Source organism: Polyodon spathula, chromosome 47 (genome assembly GCF_017654505.1).
Source record: "Polyodon spathula isolate WHYD16114869_AA chromosome 47, ASM1765450v1, whole genome shotgun sequence".
NCBI classification, from domain to species: Eukaryota; Metazoa; Chordata; class Actinopteri; order Acipenseriformes; family Polyodontidae; genus Polyodon; species Polyodon spathula.
Window position 1 is genome coordinate 1,240,960 of NC_054580.1, and position 14,202 is coordinate 1,255,161.

The 14,202-nt window shown below is 43.1% G+C and overlaps 1 protein-coding gene across 1 annotated transcript; it reads left to right on the forward strand.

Annotated features, from left to right (window-relative positions):
• Window positions 1-607: 607 nt before the first annotated feature.
• LOC121306273 (zona pellucida sperm-binding protein 3-like) lies at window positions 608-10,688 on the forward strand. The gene is made up of 10 exons (XM_041238015.1): window positions 608-722; window positions 5,791-5,966; window positions 6,281-6,387; window positions 8,250-8,341; window positions 8,558-8,738; window positions 8,952-9,060; window positions 9,167-9,258; window positions 9,658-9,743; window positions 10,053-10,166; window positions 10,516-10,688. The coding sequence occupies exons 1-10, from the start codon at window positions 608-610 to the stop codon at window positions 10,665-10,667; spliced, it is 1,224 nt and encodes a 407-aa protein (XP_041093949.1). The 3' UTR covers window positions 10,668-10,688.
• Window positions 10,689-14,202: the final 3,514 nt, after the last annotated feature.

A 14,202-nucleotide genomic window follows, 5' to 3' on the forward strand; every position in this document is an offset into this window, starting at 1 on the left:
TTTATGCCTGCAAACAAATACGGTTGCTTTGATTCACGATTGATGATTGTGAGTCACGTGGTTATTATTTTCGATTTTAAAATGTTCATTAAATTTTGAAAAAAACACGATGTCCCTACCATCTCTATTATAGACATTGTTACTCCATAAACACTTAATCGAAAATAAGTAATTTGTTTGGTTCTGTTTGTCTATTGTTTACCTAAATTTTATGATGTGATTTGTATTATATAAAATTTATACTGGAGGTCAAGTTAAGTCTAACCAGGTTTCAGGTCCGAAATTGTGTAATGTAATGTACGTTATATCTCATGTATGTATATATATGTATACTGCGACCTTGTACCCAATAAGTAATATAGTACAATCGTTCTCCTCACCTACCTACAGAAAGGTCTACAAATTGTGGGTATAACGAAAAATTACCATTCGACTAGATAATAAAAGATTACACGAAATTCATGAAATTGCACAACACTAGTTACTGTTGTTTTCTTGTGTACGTAACCATACTAGACGTTAATTTAATGTGGGCACCCGACACAACAATCAAAATTTAAATACTAACACATACCAGATATGTAATAACCATTGAAGGTGCCAAACGATGTTCGTCAGTTACTTACGACTTATTACAGGGTCCCAACAAGGGCCCCAATTCCCACGCGCGCATGGCCGAGCCAACCTGATCGACGCTCCCACCTCCTCTCCGCCTCCGACAGGTAACCGCATAGCACAGCCTCATTCCTTGTCTTGCCACCCCTAAGTGACATGACAATACACATACTGGTGCCCTCTGCGCTTGACGACATGTTCACCGCCCTGGGGATGTCCGTCGTCTTCTCACCAGTCAGGGCATGCGCAACGTTTGCTCGCGCGACGTGTCCTCACAGAGACCCCCGCATGACACCTCTAATTTTAGAGGAAGTCGCGCGTCTGTCGGGCGGCTTAGCGAGTGGAGACTCCCATTGTTCTGCTTACGCAATTCTGTTCGTCGCGAGGCGCATCTTGCCAGCCCCACAACGTTTCGCGCGAGCTCCTAGTCGGCCTCCCTCAGACGCCCGTCCAACTTATTATCCTTCTCTTACGCTCCGACGAGACTCATCAGGGCGCTAGTTTGGGTGGGAGGAGAAGATTCCCCATATTGTGATTTGTGTGGGGGTGGCGTGTAGCCCCAGGGTCTCCCCACGTCCTTATAGTTAAGGTCGTTGAGTGGCGCAGCGAGACAGAGCAAGCGTAGAACGAGCAGAGCCCGAGACGGCGGCTCGAAGGCGTGGCGGCAAACATCGTCACACCACAAGGGGTTGTGCGCTTGTTGTCTGACGGCCAAGCTGACACGCGTCTCGATTTTCCCACGGGTCTTAGGGTGAAACCAGTTGCCTGCATGTTGTTCAGTACCGGTTTGTTACAGAACGTGTTTTGTGAAAGGAGTTTAACCAGTAACAGACTATATAAACACAGTGAAAAAGAACATGCAGAGAACAACGTGTTGTTAAGTAGAGGTTTGTTTAACCAATTCATCAAGTAGAATATAAGACTCATGTGTACACAGAGTGTTAAAAGTGAAAAGCTAAACTAATACCTTACTTGGGGCTCACACTTGGGGCCACTTCCAGTAAAAGACGTATAAACCACAGTGAACAAAAAAAAACAAAAAAAAAACAAGAGAACTTTGTTATCTTCACCCGTAAGTATTTCTGTTTTCTACTCATAATCTACTGGGTATATTTTATTCTGTGCAAAATCACTACGATCCCCTTTGCCCCACATCCCAAAATGCTAGAACAGGGTATAGAGGGTGTTTAGTTTCACTCATAAACTTACGTACAGAAACTAGCATGTCAAAGCAAGAAGGAATATAATCAGGAAAATATCCCTGTGTAATCACAACTCGGAGTCTGACAGACCTATGGCATCACACACAGGACTACAGAAACGGGCAATGGGTTCTGGGAGTTGTAGTTTTTCATGTTTGCAGTATCACTGTTAGGCGACTGAACACTGTAAAGGCTGCATTAGCTACTATAACAGATTTTTTAGTTTTACATCAGCTAAGGTGAGTAATAGAAACTAGGGTTAGTACAAAAATATAACAGATATATTTGTTTTATTTATTTATTTGCATGTGTTTGGACACTTATACTTTATGATCATGATCACCCACAGAACTGTATAACAGTTTGTTTCTAGAATTCTGTACTTTGCATGTGTGTGTTTTATAATATGCATACCTGCCAGCCCTGAGCTTTCAAAATAAGTGAGACTGCATGGGGAAGAACTCGGAAACAGGCCTTCCTGGGCAGGGTTACCATGTGATTTTATATACACTAGATCAGTTTTGGGATAGTTTAGACTCTTCGACTCACAAATCTTATAGCTACCTTAAACTGCAACTGTTTAAGAGCTGAAAACAAGTTTCTTAAAAATAAAAACAATAAAAGTCTACGTAAGGCTGCATATCGTTTTATTGAGGCAAGTACCTGTGCTACGCACATTGACCCGTGGGCAACCGCCGCGAAACCATTGAGACAGTTTTGGGATAGTTTAGAGAGTCTGAACTGCAGCACGGGCAGCTATTGAAAGATCAACTGGAGAGAGTCTGAACTGCAGCACGGGCAGCTAAACAAGTTTCTTAAAAAGAGTCTGAACTGCAGCACGGGCAGCAATTGAATTATCATTGGAGAGAGTCTGAACTGCAGCACGGGCAGCAATTGAAAGATCACTGGAGAGAGTCTGAACTGCAGCACGGGCAGCAATTGAAAGATCATTGGAGAGAGTCTGAACTGCAGCACGGGCAGCTATTGAAAGATCATTGGAGAGAGTCTGAACTGCAGCACGGGCAGCAATTGAAAGATCACTGGAGAGAGTCTGAACTGCAGCACGGGCAGCAATTGAAAGATCATTGGAGAGAGTCTGAACTGCAGCACGGGCAGCTATTGAAAGATCATTGGAGAGAGTCTGAACTGCAGCACGGGCAGCAATTGAAAGATCATTGGAGAGAGTCTGAACTGCAGCACGGGCAGCAATTGAAAGATCACTGGAGAGAGTCTGAACTGCAGCACGGGCAGCAATTGAAAGATCACTGGAGAGAGTCTGAACTGCAGCACGGGCAGCAATTGAAAGATCACTGGAGAGAGTCTGAACTGCAGCACGGGCAGCAATTGAAAGATCATTGGAGAGAGTTTGAACTGCGGCACGGGCAGCAATTGAAAGATCATTGGAGAGAGTTTGAACTGCGGCACGGGCAGCAATTGAAAGATCATTGGAGAGAATCTGAACTGCAGCACGGGCAGCAATTTAAAGATCACTAGAGAGAGTCTGAACTGCAGCACGGGCAGCAATTGAAAGATCATTGGAGAGAATCTGAAAAGCAGCACGGCCAGCTATTGCACTGTTTAAATATGCACGCATCCCAAATAAAAGCAAGAAATCAAACTATTTTATCAATCCACTAATATATAGATCAATCAAATAAACCATATATAGTGTTACTTTATTAAACCATCCAAGATAGAGGATCGTTTTATTGTTAAGGAGTTTTAGACACAGGTAGGAGCCCAAACCGTCCTTCAGTACAAAACTAGATACCAGGTTTGCAACCCTAGAGCTGCTTGTAAATGTTATGCGATGTATAGCTGTATTGTATGTGTACGTGCCCACAGTAGGTTCACTTGTGCAGTTTACTACAACACGTGCCTAAATGCCTAGCGGTTTATAAGGTTCTTCTATGTGATAGAAGAAAAAAAAACCGCCAGCAGATTACACACTGCGCAATGAAGTGACCGGTAGCATTGCATACGAGAAAAAAAACAAGTAACAAAAACACCACTTCTATATTTAAAAAAAAAACAAACAAACAAAAAAAAAAAAACCTTCTCTTTAAAAGCCAATTGTATAACGCATAAGCCGAACTGAGCACTTAACAAAAAGAACTCGTTTTTCGGAACACATTGAACCCTACAGAGCCCGTGTGTTTCTCAGGAATGCCCGTGTGGAATGCGCTCATCTCTCCTGGTTAGTTGATCGCTTTGAATTCCCTATAAAAGCCTCTGCACGAGGCTCAGCGAGTATCGTCCTGGTTGCGTCATGGCTTCTTTCTGGAGCGGGGTTGTGCTGGTGCTTTGCTGGGTGCCTCTAGTGGTACCAGAGGGAGGTATAGTAATGGGTCTCGTTGTACATTTACTGCTTGGAAACAAAGAAGCACTTTCTAGCGTATAGCTATTTCATACAGTACATTGCTGCATCTGTATTGTGTATTGATTGGTATGGATGATAGTGGTGAGTCGCAGTGTTTAGCTGGTTTTGTAACTGATATACACACACTGATCAGTGCTGATCACTTATTGGCAATGCTGACTCCTGCATTTGTTAATTAGCTCTTAATTTTCGATGCTTTACCTAGACTCTTGTATTCTCATTTTATTAATTGAAGTAACACTTGTTACGTCATTCGTGCATCTCAAGCACAATGAGAAACGCGTTTAGTACAGTTGACACTTGTTTTGTGTTTGGTTTTTTTGTTGTTAAACTAATGGCCTAGCCTTAATTTGATTTACAAGCAGAATATACAAACTAGATGGCGGCATGTTTTAATAAGACAAACATTAAAGCTGTAATGAGAACTTAGTTATGTGGGACACCATTACCATCGTTCTGCGTGACCTTTTATCCGTGTTAATACGGACGACTCGCTTCTGCTTTGAAACGAAGAAAATTAGATTTAGAATTTTAAAGTTTAGTTTTTTCACAAACTCCGTAAATTTAATTCTAGCTGTTAGCACGTTTCTTAGCTGTGATTGATACTCGAATGGCTCATCAATTCAGTTAAGGGAGAGGAGAAACGTCGGCGGAAAACCCCGACAATCAAATACTACGATGTATGAGCTGTATATTCATAATGGATCTTTCAGGTTTGTACTCTAGGATGTCTTGGACTTGGGGGTCTTTACCTGTCTGTAAAACTCCTTAAATCCCACCCAGTTCTGTCCTGGATACTTGTAACAGTAAAGTAAAACTATGGGGTTTATTTGATCTAAACATTGGTGGCTCAATGTTTTAAATCAGTAAATTTTGATTTCTTGCTTTTCCTTTGGGATGTGTAACTATTTGAATCGCAGTGCTGAGAGGTTGTGGCTATCTGGCTTTCAATTGCTGCCCGTTCTGCAGTTCAGAGTCTCATAAGAACAAAGCTTACAAACAAGAGGCCATTCAGCCCATCTTGCTCGTTTGGTTGTTGGTAGCATATTAATCCCAGAAAATCAAACGGTTTCTTGAAGGATCCCAGGGGGTGTGCTCAATTATCTGTGTAAAAAGTGCCTTCTGTTCTGAATGCCCTTTGTCAAACTTCCATTGTATTTTTTTTTGGGTTGAAAGTCCCTTGGGTTTCTACCTTTTGAATTCTGAATGCTTGAATCAGGTCGCTGAGTAGTCGTCTTTGTTCAAGACTGAACAGATTCAATTCTTTTAGCCTGTCTGCATATGACATGCCTCTTAAACCTAGAATAATTCCGGTCGCTCTTTCTAGAGCAGCAATTTTTTTTTGTAGCGAGGTGACCAGAACTGAAATGATATTCCAGATGAGGTCTTCCTAATGCATTGTCTAGCTGCAGTAGCACCATGTGATGTGCTGGACAGGTACCCACACAGTATATAACTGAACATCCTGAATCAATGTGCAAAATAGGGTAAATCCATGTTAATTTGAGGTAGGACTAAAACCTGTCTGTATGATTAATCCCTACTGACATGAATTGTTGACATGTGTGAAATGTTTCATTCTCTCCCCTGTAGCTGGGACTGTAGCCTGTGGTGTGGACTCTGTCAGTGTGAGGGTGTTGCTGAACATTGGGCAGGCTCTACCTCTGGACCCCAAAGGTTTTCTATTGGGAAGCTGCTCTCCGTCCACCAGCAGCTATAACACTGTGCAGTTCCAATCAGGGCTGCTTGACTGCAGCTTTATACGCATGGTAAGTGGCATCTAAAGCAAGCCTCATTTCTTTTAGTACTAGTTCCAGCTCAGGCCCCCATTCAATTACATTCAACATATAGCTACAAGTTCTGTGGAGTCATTTGGGATATTGCAGATCACAGGGAAACTACATTTATACAAAGGGTAATACAAATATATGGACCACTGCAGCTGTACCCATAATGCTCTGGGAGTGTCCACTTTGGCTGTTTGTGCTTCTCTGGCTCCCACTGCATAGGAAATGCAATGTTGGCTTTAATGAGGGGAATAATGGGATTGTGCTTTTAAACTTTAATCTGCTGCTTTGCCCAGGTTACTACCAATGTCACCAGTTACATGAATGTTTTGAAGTACCAGCCCACCCAGAATGGCTTCTACCAGACTCCATTCACTCAGGCTATTGTGTGCACCTACACCAAGTGAGTACTGTGGAGCTGTCTTCTCTGCTTGTAGGTCTTGAACCCTTTGCTGCCCCCTCTTGACGAGTGACTGGTGCCACTGCATGCTGATTTGGGTTTTTTTGAGCCAGTAAGGAGCTGTAGTGTGAGCAGCATGTAGGGGAAACCTGATTTAAAATGACCTAATGAGTGGTTTTTACTGTGGGGCTAATCATGTTAGTTTAATAACAATTTGAATAATGAATATAGTTCAAATTAATGTGATCAACTTGAATGAATACCATATGGCCATTATCATGTTGGATCACTGACTGAACAGACAATCTGTTAAATATTCATTCACGTTAAGACCTGATCATAGTAATTTTAATGACATGTATAAGATTGAGGAATTGCAATGAACATACAACGCCCTCAACCACAACAAGGTAGGTTAAAATATTGTAAATTTTATAGATAATACTAATGGTACAGAAAGGAAACTTAAATCCTCACAAGGTAATGATTCACATGCATATCAATGCAGCACCAGTAAACTCCATCATTGGATGTAGATGCTTCTATATCTAGAGTTTCTCTAACATGATTAAACTACAGTACAAGTAGAACCCTAACATTCCATGTAGTTCAGTACTTCATTCTAACAGTACAGTCACTCCTGTCTCTCAGAGGCTGCATGACTCTGCTAGCAAGTGATGACATTGCTCTGCTGGCAGTTCCCTCAGCTATGCAGACAGTGGCCCTCCGTTTAAATGCTCACAGGCAAATAACTATTAAACAAGCATCTATTCAAATACAAAACTTGCTCAATTTCAATTCTTCTAGCAACATCACTGCTAAGGCTGGACTTCAGTTGTTTAACAATTACAAGCTTACTTTCAAATAAGCACTTCATGAGTTAAGCAGCTTAGTTACTTTAACAAGGTTCAAACTCTGAGGTTTCAGACGCACAATTTAAGAATTACTCTGTTGTAATTGCACTAGTTCTACAAGGAAAGTAAGGGAATTATATTCAACAGTTCCTTGAAGACCCCAAAAGTCTGCAGACAAGTCTTCAGTTGTAGTTAGTCTTTGTTTCCACAAATCTTCAAACCCAAGTTGGGCTCTTTCTCTTCAAAACCCAAGTAGGGGTTTCGCACATCCTGTGGTGTTCTTGAATGCTTCACCTCCAAGGCAGACAGTCTCGTTCTGCTGTGATTACAAACTAGGAGCAGAAGCTTGTGCCCTAGCTGGGAATGGTTCTTTGACGTGTACACAAACTGACTTGCAGATGTCTCTTTCATTGATGTTCATTTATTGCAGGGTACTGTATCTTCTTGCAGTCAAGCGGTATAAAGCTTAGTGCTGTCTTATGGTGCCATGTTTTTAGACCAGAAATAAATTCAAAATTGTTGCTGCAAATTGCCTGTTCTTGTAGTTCTTTGCAAAAGTCCTGTACATTCCTCCCCACAACTGACTCTGCATGGGATGACCCCAACTTCCTTCTGTCTCCAGCCCTTTGTTTCCACCATAAATTCTGATTGGATGCTTAAATGTGACCCTGTCCACTGGCCTGTGGGCCCCCCCCCCCCTTGTGTAAGGTGATTTCAGCAGCTGCTCCAGTCAATAGTTCAAATGCGGTATTGCATATTGTGTGCTTAAAATTGAATCCAACAGATTAGTTCAGGTATGTCCTTATATCAAATTATTAGTCGGGCAATTGTGCCTACATTATCCACTGACTTCTCCTGCATTCAAGGAGCTGTTGCAATTGCTGTTAACCTCTATAGCGTTGGTGCTCCCAGTAGGTTTAGTTCAGTTTTATAAAGACTTGTCTCTGTTTTCTGCTGAATGCAAACTGTCTTTGCTGCTTTAACCAAAGCTTCTACCCTTATCTTCTCCAGACCTGCTGGCTGGACTCCTCCAGTGTATAACCCTGCACTTGGGGATGCTTCTGGGTTTGGGAAGCTGGAGTTTACCATGGGGATTATGAATGGTGAGTTTGCTGTCCTACAATGTACCCTTGGTCTATTTGTTTAGAAAGGTGTCCAGTGCAACACTAACCTGGCAGGGGCAGCAGCCTGTGCTGCTCATTGGGTCACTTCCTCCAGTCCAGTAGGAAATATTTATGCAATTCCTTTGGTGTTGCTCTGTCCTGGCTAGTGAGCCGAGTTGGGTGGGTTGCTGTTCTCATGCTTCCCTCCTTTGTCAGATGGATTCTCGGCTCCACGCACTTCCAGTCTGTTCTTCCTGGGGTCCCCCATCTTCATTGCAGCTGCAGTGAAGCAGCAATTCCACATGCCACTGATGGTCTACATAGAAGAGTGTGTTGCTGCCAGCACTCCAGAGCTGAGCCCTTCAAGCCAGACCTACCCGCTCATCGCCAACCATGGGTAGATATTCATTCTGCTTTATTGGAAATGCAGAGTTTAAATCTGCATGTTTAGCACTTGGGAGCACAGCAGTCCTGCTTGCAAACTGTCATCCCTTAAGGGTCCAGTGTGCTTGTGCACTTGTCCTTTTAATGCTACCTTGGTCTTGGACCCATAGTTCCCCAGTCCTGACGAGTGCTTCCTCCTGTTCAGTGCTCTCGTTTCTCCCTGCAGATGCTTTGTAGATGGCCAGGCTGCTAACTCCAGGTTTCTGCCCCGAGTCCAGACCTCTGAGATACGTCTGGTTGTCCAGGCCTTCAAGTTTACCCAACTGAACACAGATGTGAGTATCTGATGGGTTAATGTGGATTGTATTGGAGGGCACAGGGCAGCTAGTAACATGTGTATAATTCAGAGGTTCAAGAGCAGTAACATTGAGCTTTTCCTAGGTCTATATCCACTGCCGGTTGCTGGCCTGGGACCCTGCCCAGCTCAATGACCCCACCAAGAAAGCCTGTTCATTCAACCAGAGAACCAGGAGGTAAGGACTGGACCCTGCTGAGGCTGCTTTTTGTACAAGGGGAGTGCAGGGCTGTGAGCTCCAGTTAACCAACACCACAGGGGCCCAGGACTAACAATCTGCACAGCAGTTCTGACCTTGCAATTGTGTGGCGCATTTAATTGAAATGGCGCTTCACTTTCCCAAGAACTGGGATAACAAGGTGTGTGTGCAAGTCCCTAGGGAAGCACTTTTGTGCTGGAGTCCTAAACCAATCTGGGTATATTATGGAACAGTCTGTGCATGCATAGTTCACTCCTGCATTTCTACATGTTCATGTAGTGGGTGCAAGTCATAGGGGGACGACTTCATTGTTCCGCTCTATCCAGTAGCAGTCTATTGCAGTGTCTTTAGGTTCTGTGTCTTGCTCTTGTATTCTAGGTGGGAGCTCCTGGATAACCCTGGTCAGAGCTCTGTGTGCAGCTGCTGCACTTCCTCCTGCAATATGAGGAAGAGGAGGCACACTGGTAGTAATACTGCTGTTTCTATATACTGTAGCTGTGGGGGTTTCATTTGAGTGACATTAAAATTGTATCGCAGCCAAAGGATCCTTAATTGGGGGTGCAGCACCTCAATATTGATTACCAAAGAACACCTCCTCTAACCTGAGGCTGCTTTCTCTCTTGCTGGTACTCTGCTTGATGCCTGTCGGCCACAAAGTAGTCTTGCTGCTTGGCTTGATTCAACCTGCCCCTGTTGTAGTGACTCTGGTACTGCATGAGGCATTGTTGTGTAGCAGGTCCCGTTTCTAACCAGGCTCCCTTTCTCCTGAGCAGCTGAAGAGGGGCTGAGACGCACTGCAGTGCTGGGACCCCTGAGGATCCTTTCTGATGAGCTGTCTGCTGACAACCAGGAAATCTACCAGAGGAGCCCTGCTCTGTCACTGGAGGGTGAGTACAGCCTGCAGTTTCCAATCCAGTGTACACGTGGCTTGCATGTATAAAAACAGCCCTGACTTCATGTCTACAGTAAAAGTTCCCTTGTAATGTTAAATTCAACGTTACACCACTGCTGCCAAAGCCTTCAAATCCACAGCATAGAACTACAATTATACCACAAAGCTATGACCTGAAGTTTAAATGGTTTAGTATTGGAACACAGGGACTGCCCACCCTAAGCATGCCTCCCTGCAAGTCCTAAAGTAATGGACTCCTATTAAAGCTGCTCCTGGGCACTGTGGAGACCATACCTGTGCTGGGAACCCTTTCTGTTGCTAACTCCTGCTATCTCCTCTCCCAGAACCCCAGCAGGCTTTGGCCTGGCTGCCTGTCCTGGCTGCTCCACTTCTCCTGATGGCTCTCCTGGGAGCCCTGTCTATGGGTTACTGCATGTGGCGTCATCCAGACTGCTCCAAGTCTAGCAGTGAGCTCCTTGTTCCTGCCCCCAACTGATGAAATGCATGGTTTCCAGTAGCTTGCCAGCACAATTCTGCTAGTTTTTTTTGTATGTGGAATTAAAACCTCTGTACGAAGAACCCCTCTGGTCTGTCTCTGACTTCTGTAGCTTCTAGAAATTAGTGTGTAGGTGTTTGACTCCCTTGAAGAAATCTTTGGCCTGGAGAACTGAGTAACATGATTGGTACATAGTGTCTGAAACCCTTACAAAAACAATATACAGCAGTTTATTTTGTGTTCTTACAACTTGTATAGTTGGGTAAAATAGTTTGGACAATCACTAAACTAGGTTTATGAAACTTGTCAAACTACAGTTAACTTCTTATTGGATAACATTTAGTTTCTGCAAGCATCAGTCAGTTTTGCCCCATTTTCCTATTAAACATAGAATGCAAGATTTTCTTCAGCATTACTGCTCAGATTGTCAACCAACCTAGCAAAGAACTGCTTCAGTGACACTTCAGTACAAAAAGTGGGCATTCTAGGATGCCTCAAACACATTAGTGTCATCTGGGAACAAATTTCCTCAGCTAAAAAGGAGGGGAAGGAGCTTCATCTGACATTCCTCAATTTGGCTAATGCATATGGTTCGGTGCCACATGAACTTCTTTGAGCAGCATTTGTTTTTTTATTTTTGTGTACTAATGCCCAATTTTGCAAAAGCTGGTTGGAAATTTGCAATTTACATTTTTCAACTTCAGAATTCAGCACAATATGGCAATGCCTAGAAGCTGGAATAATGCAGGATGTGCCATTTCTCCACTGGCTTTTACCGTGGCAATGGAAGTAATTATTAGGGCATCAAAATGGGTAGTGAGAGGAGAGCACTTCGCTTCTAGAATGCGACTACCTCCAATTCGAGCATACATGGATGACAACCGTAGCCTGCACTAATCTGTTATTGGGCAAATTTACCAATGAGAATGCAATTCAAGCCCACTAAATCAAGGAGCATCCCTATAATAAAAGGTAAAGTATTAGATAAAATGCTATATTAATGGTGAGGCAATACCAACAGTGTCTGAGAAGCCAGTGAAAAGTCTTGGGGGATGGTACAACTGTGATTTAAAGGGCACAGTTTGTGTGGGAGAAGTTAGACAGCAAGCAGTGGAAGGGTTGAAGAGAATAGACAGCAGCACTTTACCTGGCAAACTGAAACGCTGGTGCTTTCAGTCTGGTCTACTGCCAAGACTGCTGTGGCCACTGACTCTGTACAAGGTTTCCTTGACAACAATAGAGTTCCACACTGCCTCAGCAGAATGGGACTTTATGGTAAAGGAATACTGCAGCTACCAGTCTCGGCATTAACTAAGGAGTTTAAGTGCGCCAAAGAAAGCTGTGTAAGATGCAAAGGCTGCCCTTTGAATTGGTGATATCATGGGGCAAGTACAGTATGGAAGAGAAGGTCTTGGTCTCAGTTCAGTTCCTCCTACTTGGCACAAGGCAACCCCAGATCAACAGAGCAAGCTGGCAGTCAATGAAGTGCAAAAGCAGGAGGAGAGGATCAGGTGTGTAAAGGTCATTTCCCAAGCCAAGTAGGGAGAATGGATGAGAAGGAAAAGTGTGGAACAGTGCAAGATCAGCTGGCAAGATCTATGGACAATGGAACAGAGCAGGATCAATTTCCTCATCACATCAACATATGATGTTCTCCCATCACCACAGAACCTAAACCTCTGGGTGGGTGAGGATCCCTCATGTCCTTTGTGTTCATCACCTGCAACATTAAGGCACATTTTGACAGGATGTAAGGTGGGTCTTAGCAAAGGACGGTTTACTCAGAGATGTTGGGTTCAGTGGCCAAGAGTTGCGTCACACAGTGAAGAACTTATCTGAAGCAGCAGAAAGGAGCAGAACCTGGCTGTGGTTGAGACAGAAAGATTCTATATGGGGATCTCAAGCCCAATAAAAAGAAAGCAGCATTGATGTGCAGGTAACTAAGCTGGGCTGAGCTGAGTGGGGGATGGAGGGGGGTGATGCTAGGACACCAGAATCAGTGTTGAGCCCTATTGAGGTGTTGTGGGCTAGTCGATGAAACACAGAGGACAGAAGGAGCCCACTTGAAGACCCCAGAGATGTACCCTACTTAGCTCAATCCAGACAGGTTGTCATGCTGATGCGCTGGGGAGATCGCACTGTGGTTGATCCCTGGAGCCTGCATCGCAGACATTGCGTGTGCTGATGCACTGGGAATGCAAATATGTTGATCCCTGGAGCCAGCATTACACTTCAGCCGTCAACACCAAGCAGAAGGATATCTACATCATCAGATGGAAAGATGGATGCAGATGGATCACATTAGTTTACTGTAAAGCTACGTTTAAGTTGGTGCTTATCTTGGCGAGAGCCGAGTTCAAATCAGCATGAAGTTTAACATCTACTCTCATGTTATCGTGAGAAGTGTTGAATTTAAATCAAGGCAAGTAATGTTAAAACTTTACAATGCATTAGTAAGACCTCATCTAGAATATTGTGTTCAGTTCACCTTGCTACAAAAATGATATAGCTGCTCTAGAAAGAGTGCAAAGAAGAGCGACCAGAATTATTCCTGGTTTAAAAGGCATGTCATATGCAGACCGGCTAAAATAATTGAATCTGTTCAGTCTTGAACAAAGAAGACTATGACCTGATTCAAGCATTCAAAATTCTAAAAGATATTGACAGTGTCGACCAAGGGGATCAGGGGTCACAAATGGTGATTAGATAAAGGAGCATTAAGAACACAAAAAGGAGACACTTTTTTTATACAGAGAATTGTGGGATTGTGAAACCAACTCCCCAGTAATGTTGTTGAAGCTGACGTCCTAGGATCTTTCCAGCGCTACTTGATTTGATTCTGGGATCAATAAGCTACTAACAACCAAACGAGCAAGATGGGCTGAATGGCCTCCTCTTGTTTGTAAACTATACTGTGTTCTTATGTTCTTATTGAAGACCTGCCATGAGTTTCTCTACGCTGCTTGCTTGGTTTCTGCTTGCTATCACTACAGTGATTGAATTCAAGTAGAAGGACTTTATTCATACAGCTTGGACCAAAAGCTTTGCATCACCCTCTCAGAATGAACTAATATTGCTTCATAAAGTGAAATGAAAGCTGCTGAACAATGTTACATTAACATATTGAATTACACACCGCTTTGTAGTTTCCCATATACTGAACAAAAAACTGACACAAATTGAGCAATGTGACATTTCAAAATCTAACATGAAGTAGTTTATTACTATTATGACTTCCGGTAGACTTTTGTGATATAATTTTGTAATTTCTTTGATTACATGATGTTAAATAAAATGCCTGAATTATATTCTTCTTCTTTTTTTTTATTACATCTCACTCCTAAAATTCTAGGTGACGCAAAACTTTTGGCCACAGCTGTAGAGTCATAGTAAAAGATATACAGTCATGGGAATCTTTGATAATTGTAATCTTGTAAGATGATGGAGAGAGTCCAGTTACACAGAAAAGGAGGTCTGGTTGCAGTTAATGAAGATTTGGGATATGATGTTTCCAGTCCGATGCTGTGATGTTGGG

Excerpts from the sequence above, each read along its gene's own strand:
- LOC121306273 (XM_041238015.1), top strand. The coding sequence starts at position 608 with ATGTTCGTCAGTTACTTACGACTTATTACAGGGTCCCAACAAGGGCCC. Across the intron at positions 8,739-8,951 it reads CCGCTCATCGCCAACCATGG|ATGCTTTGTAGATGGCCAGG; the intron begins GTAGATATTCAT and ends TTCTCCCTGCAG. Across the intron at positions 9,061-9,166 it reads TTACCCAACTGAACACAGAT|GTCTATATCCACTGCCGGTT; the intron begins GTGAGTATCTGA and ends AGCTTTTCCTAG.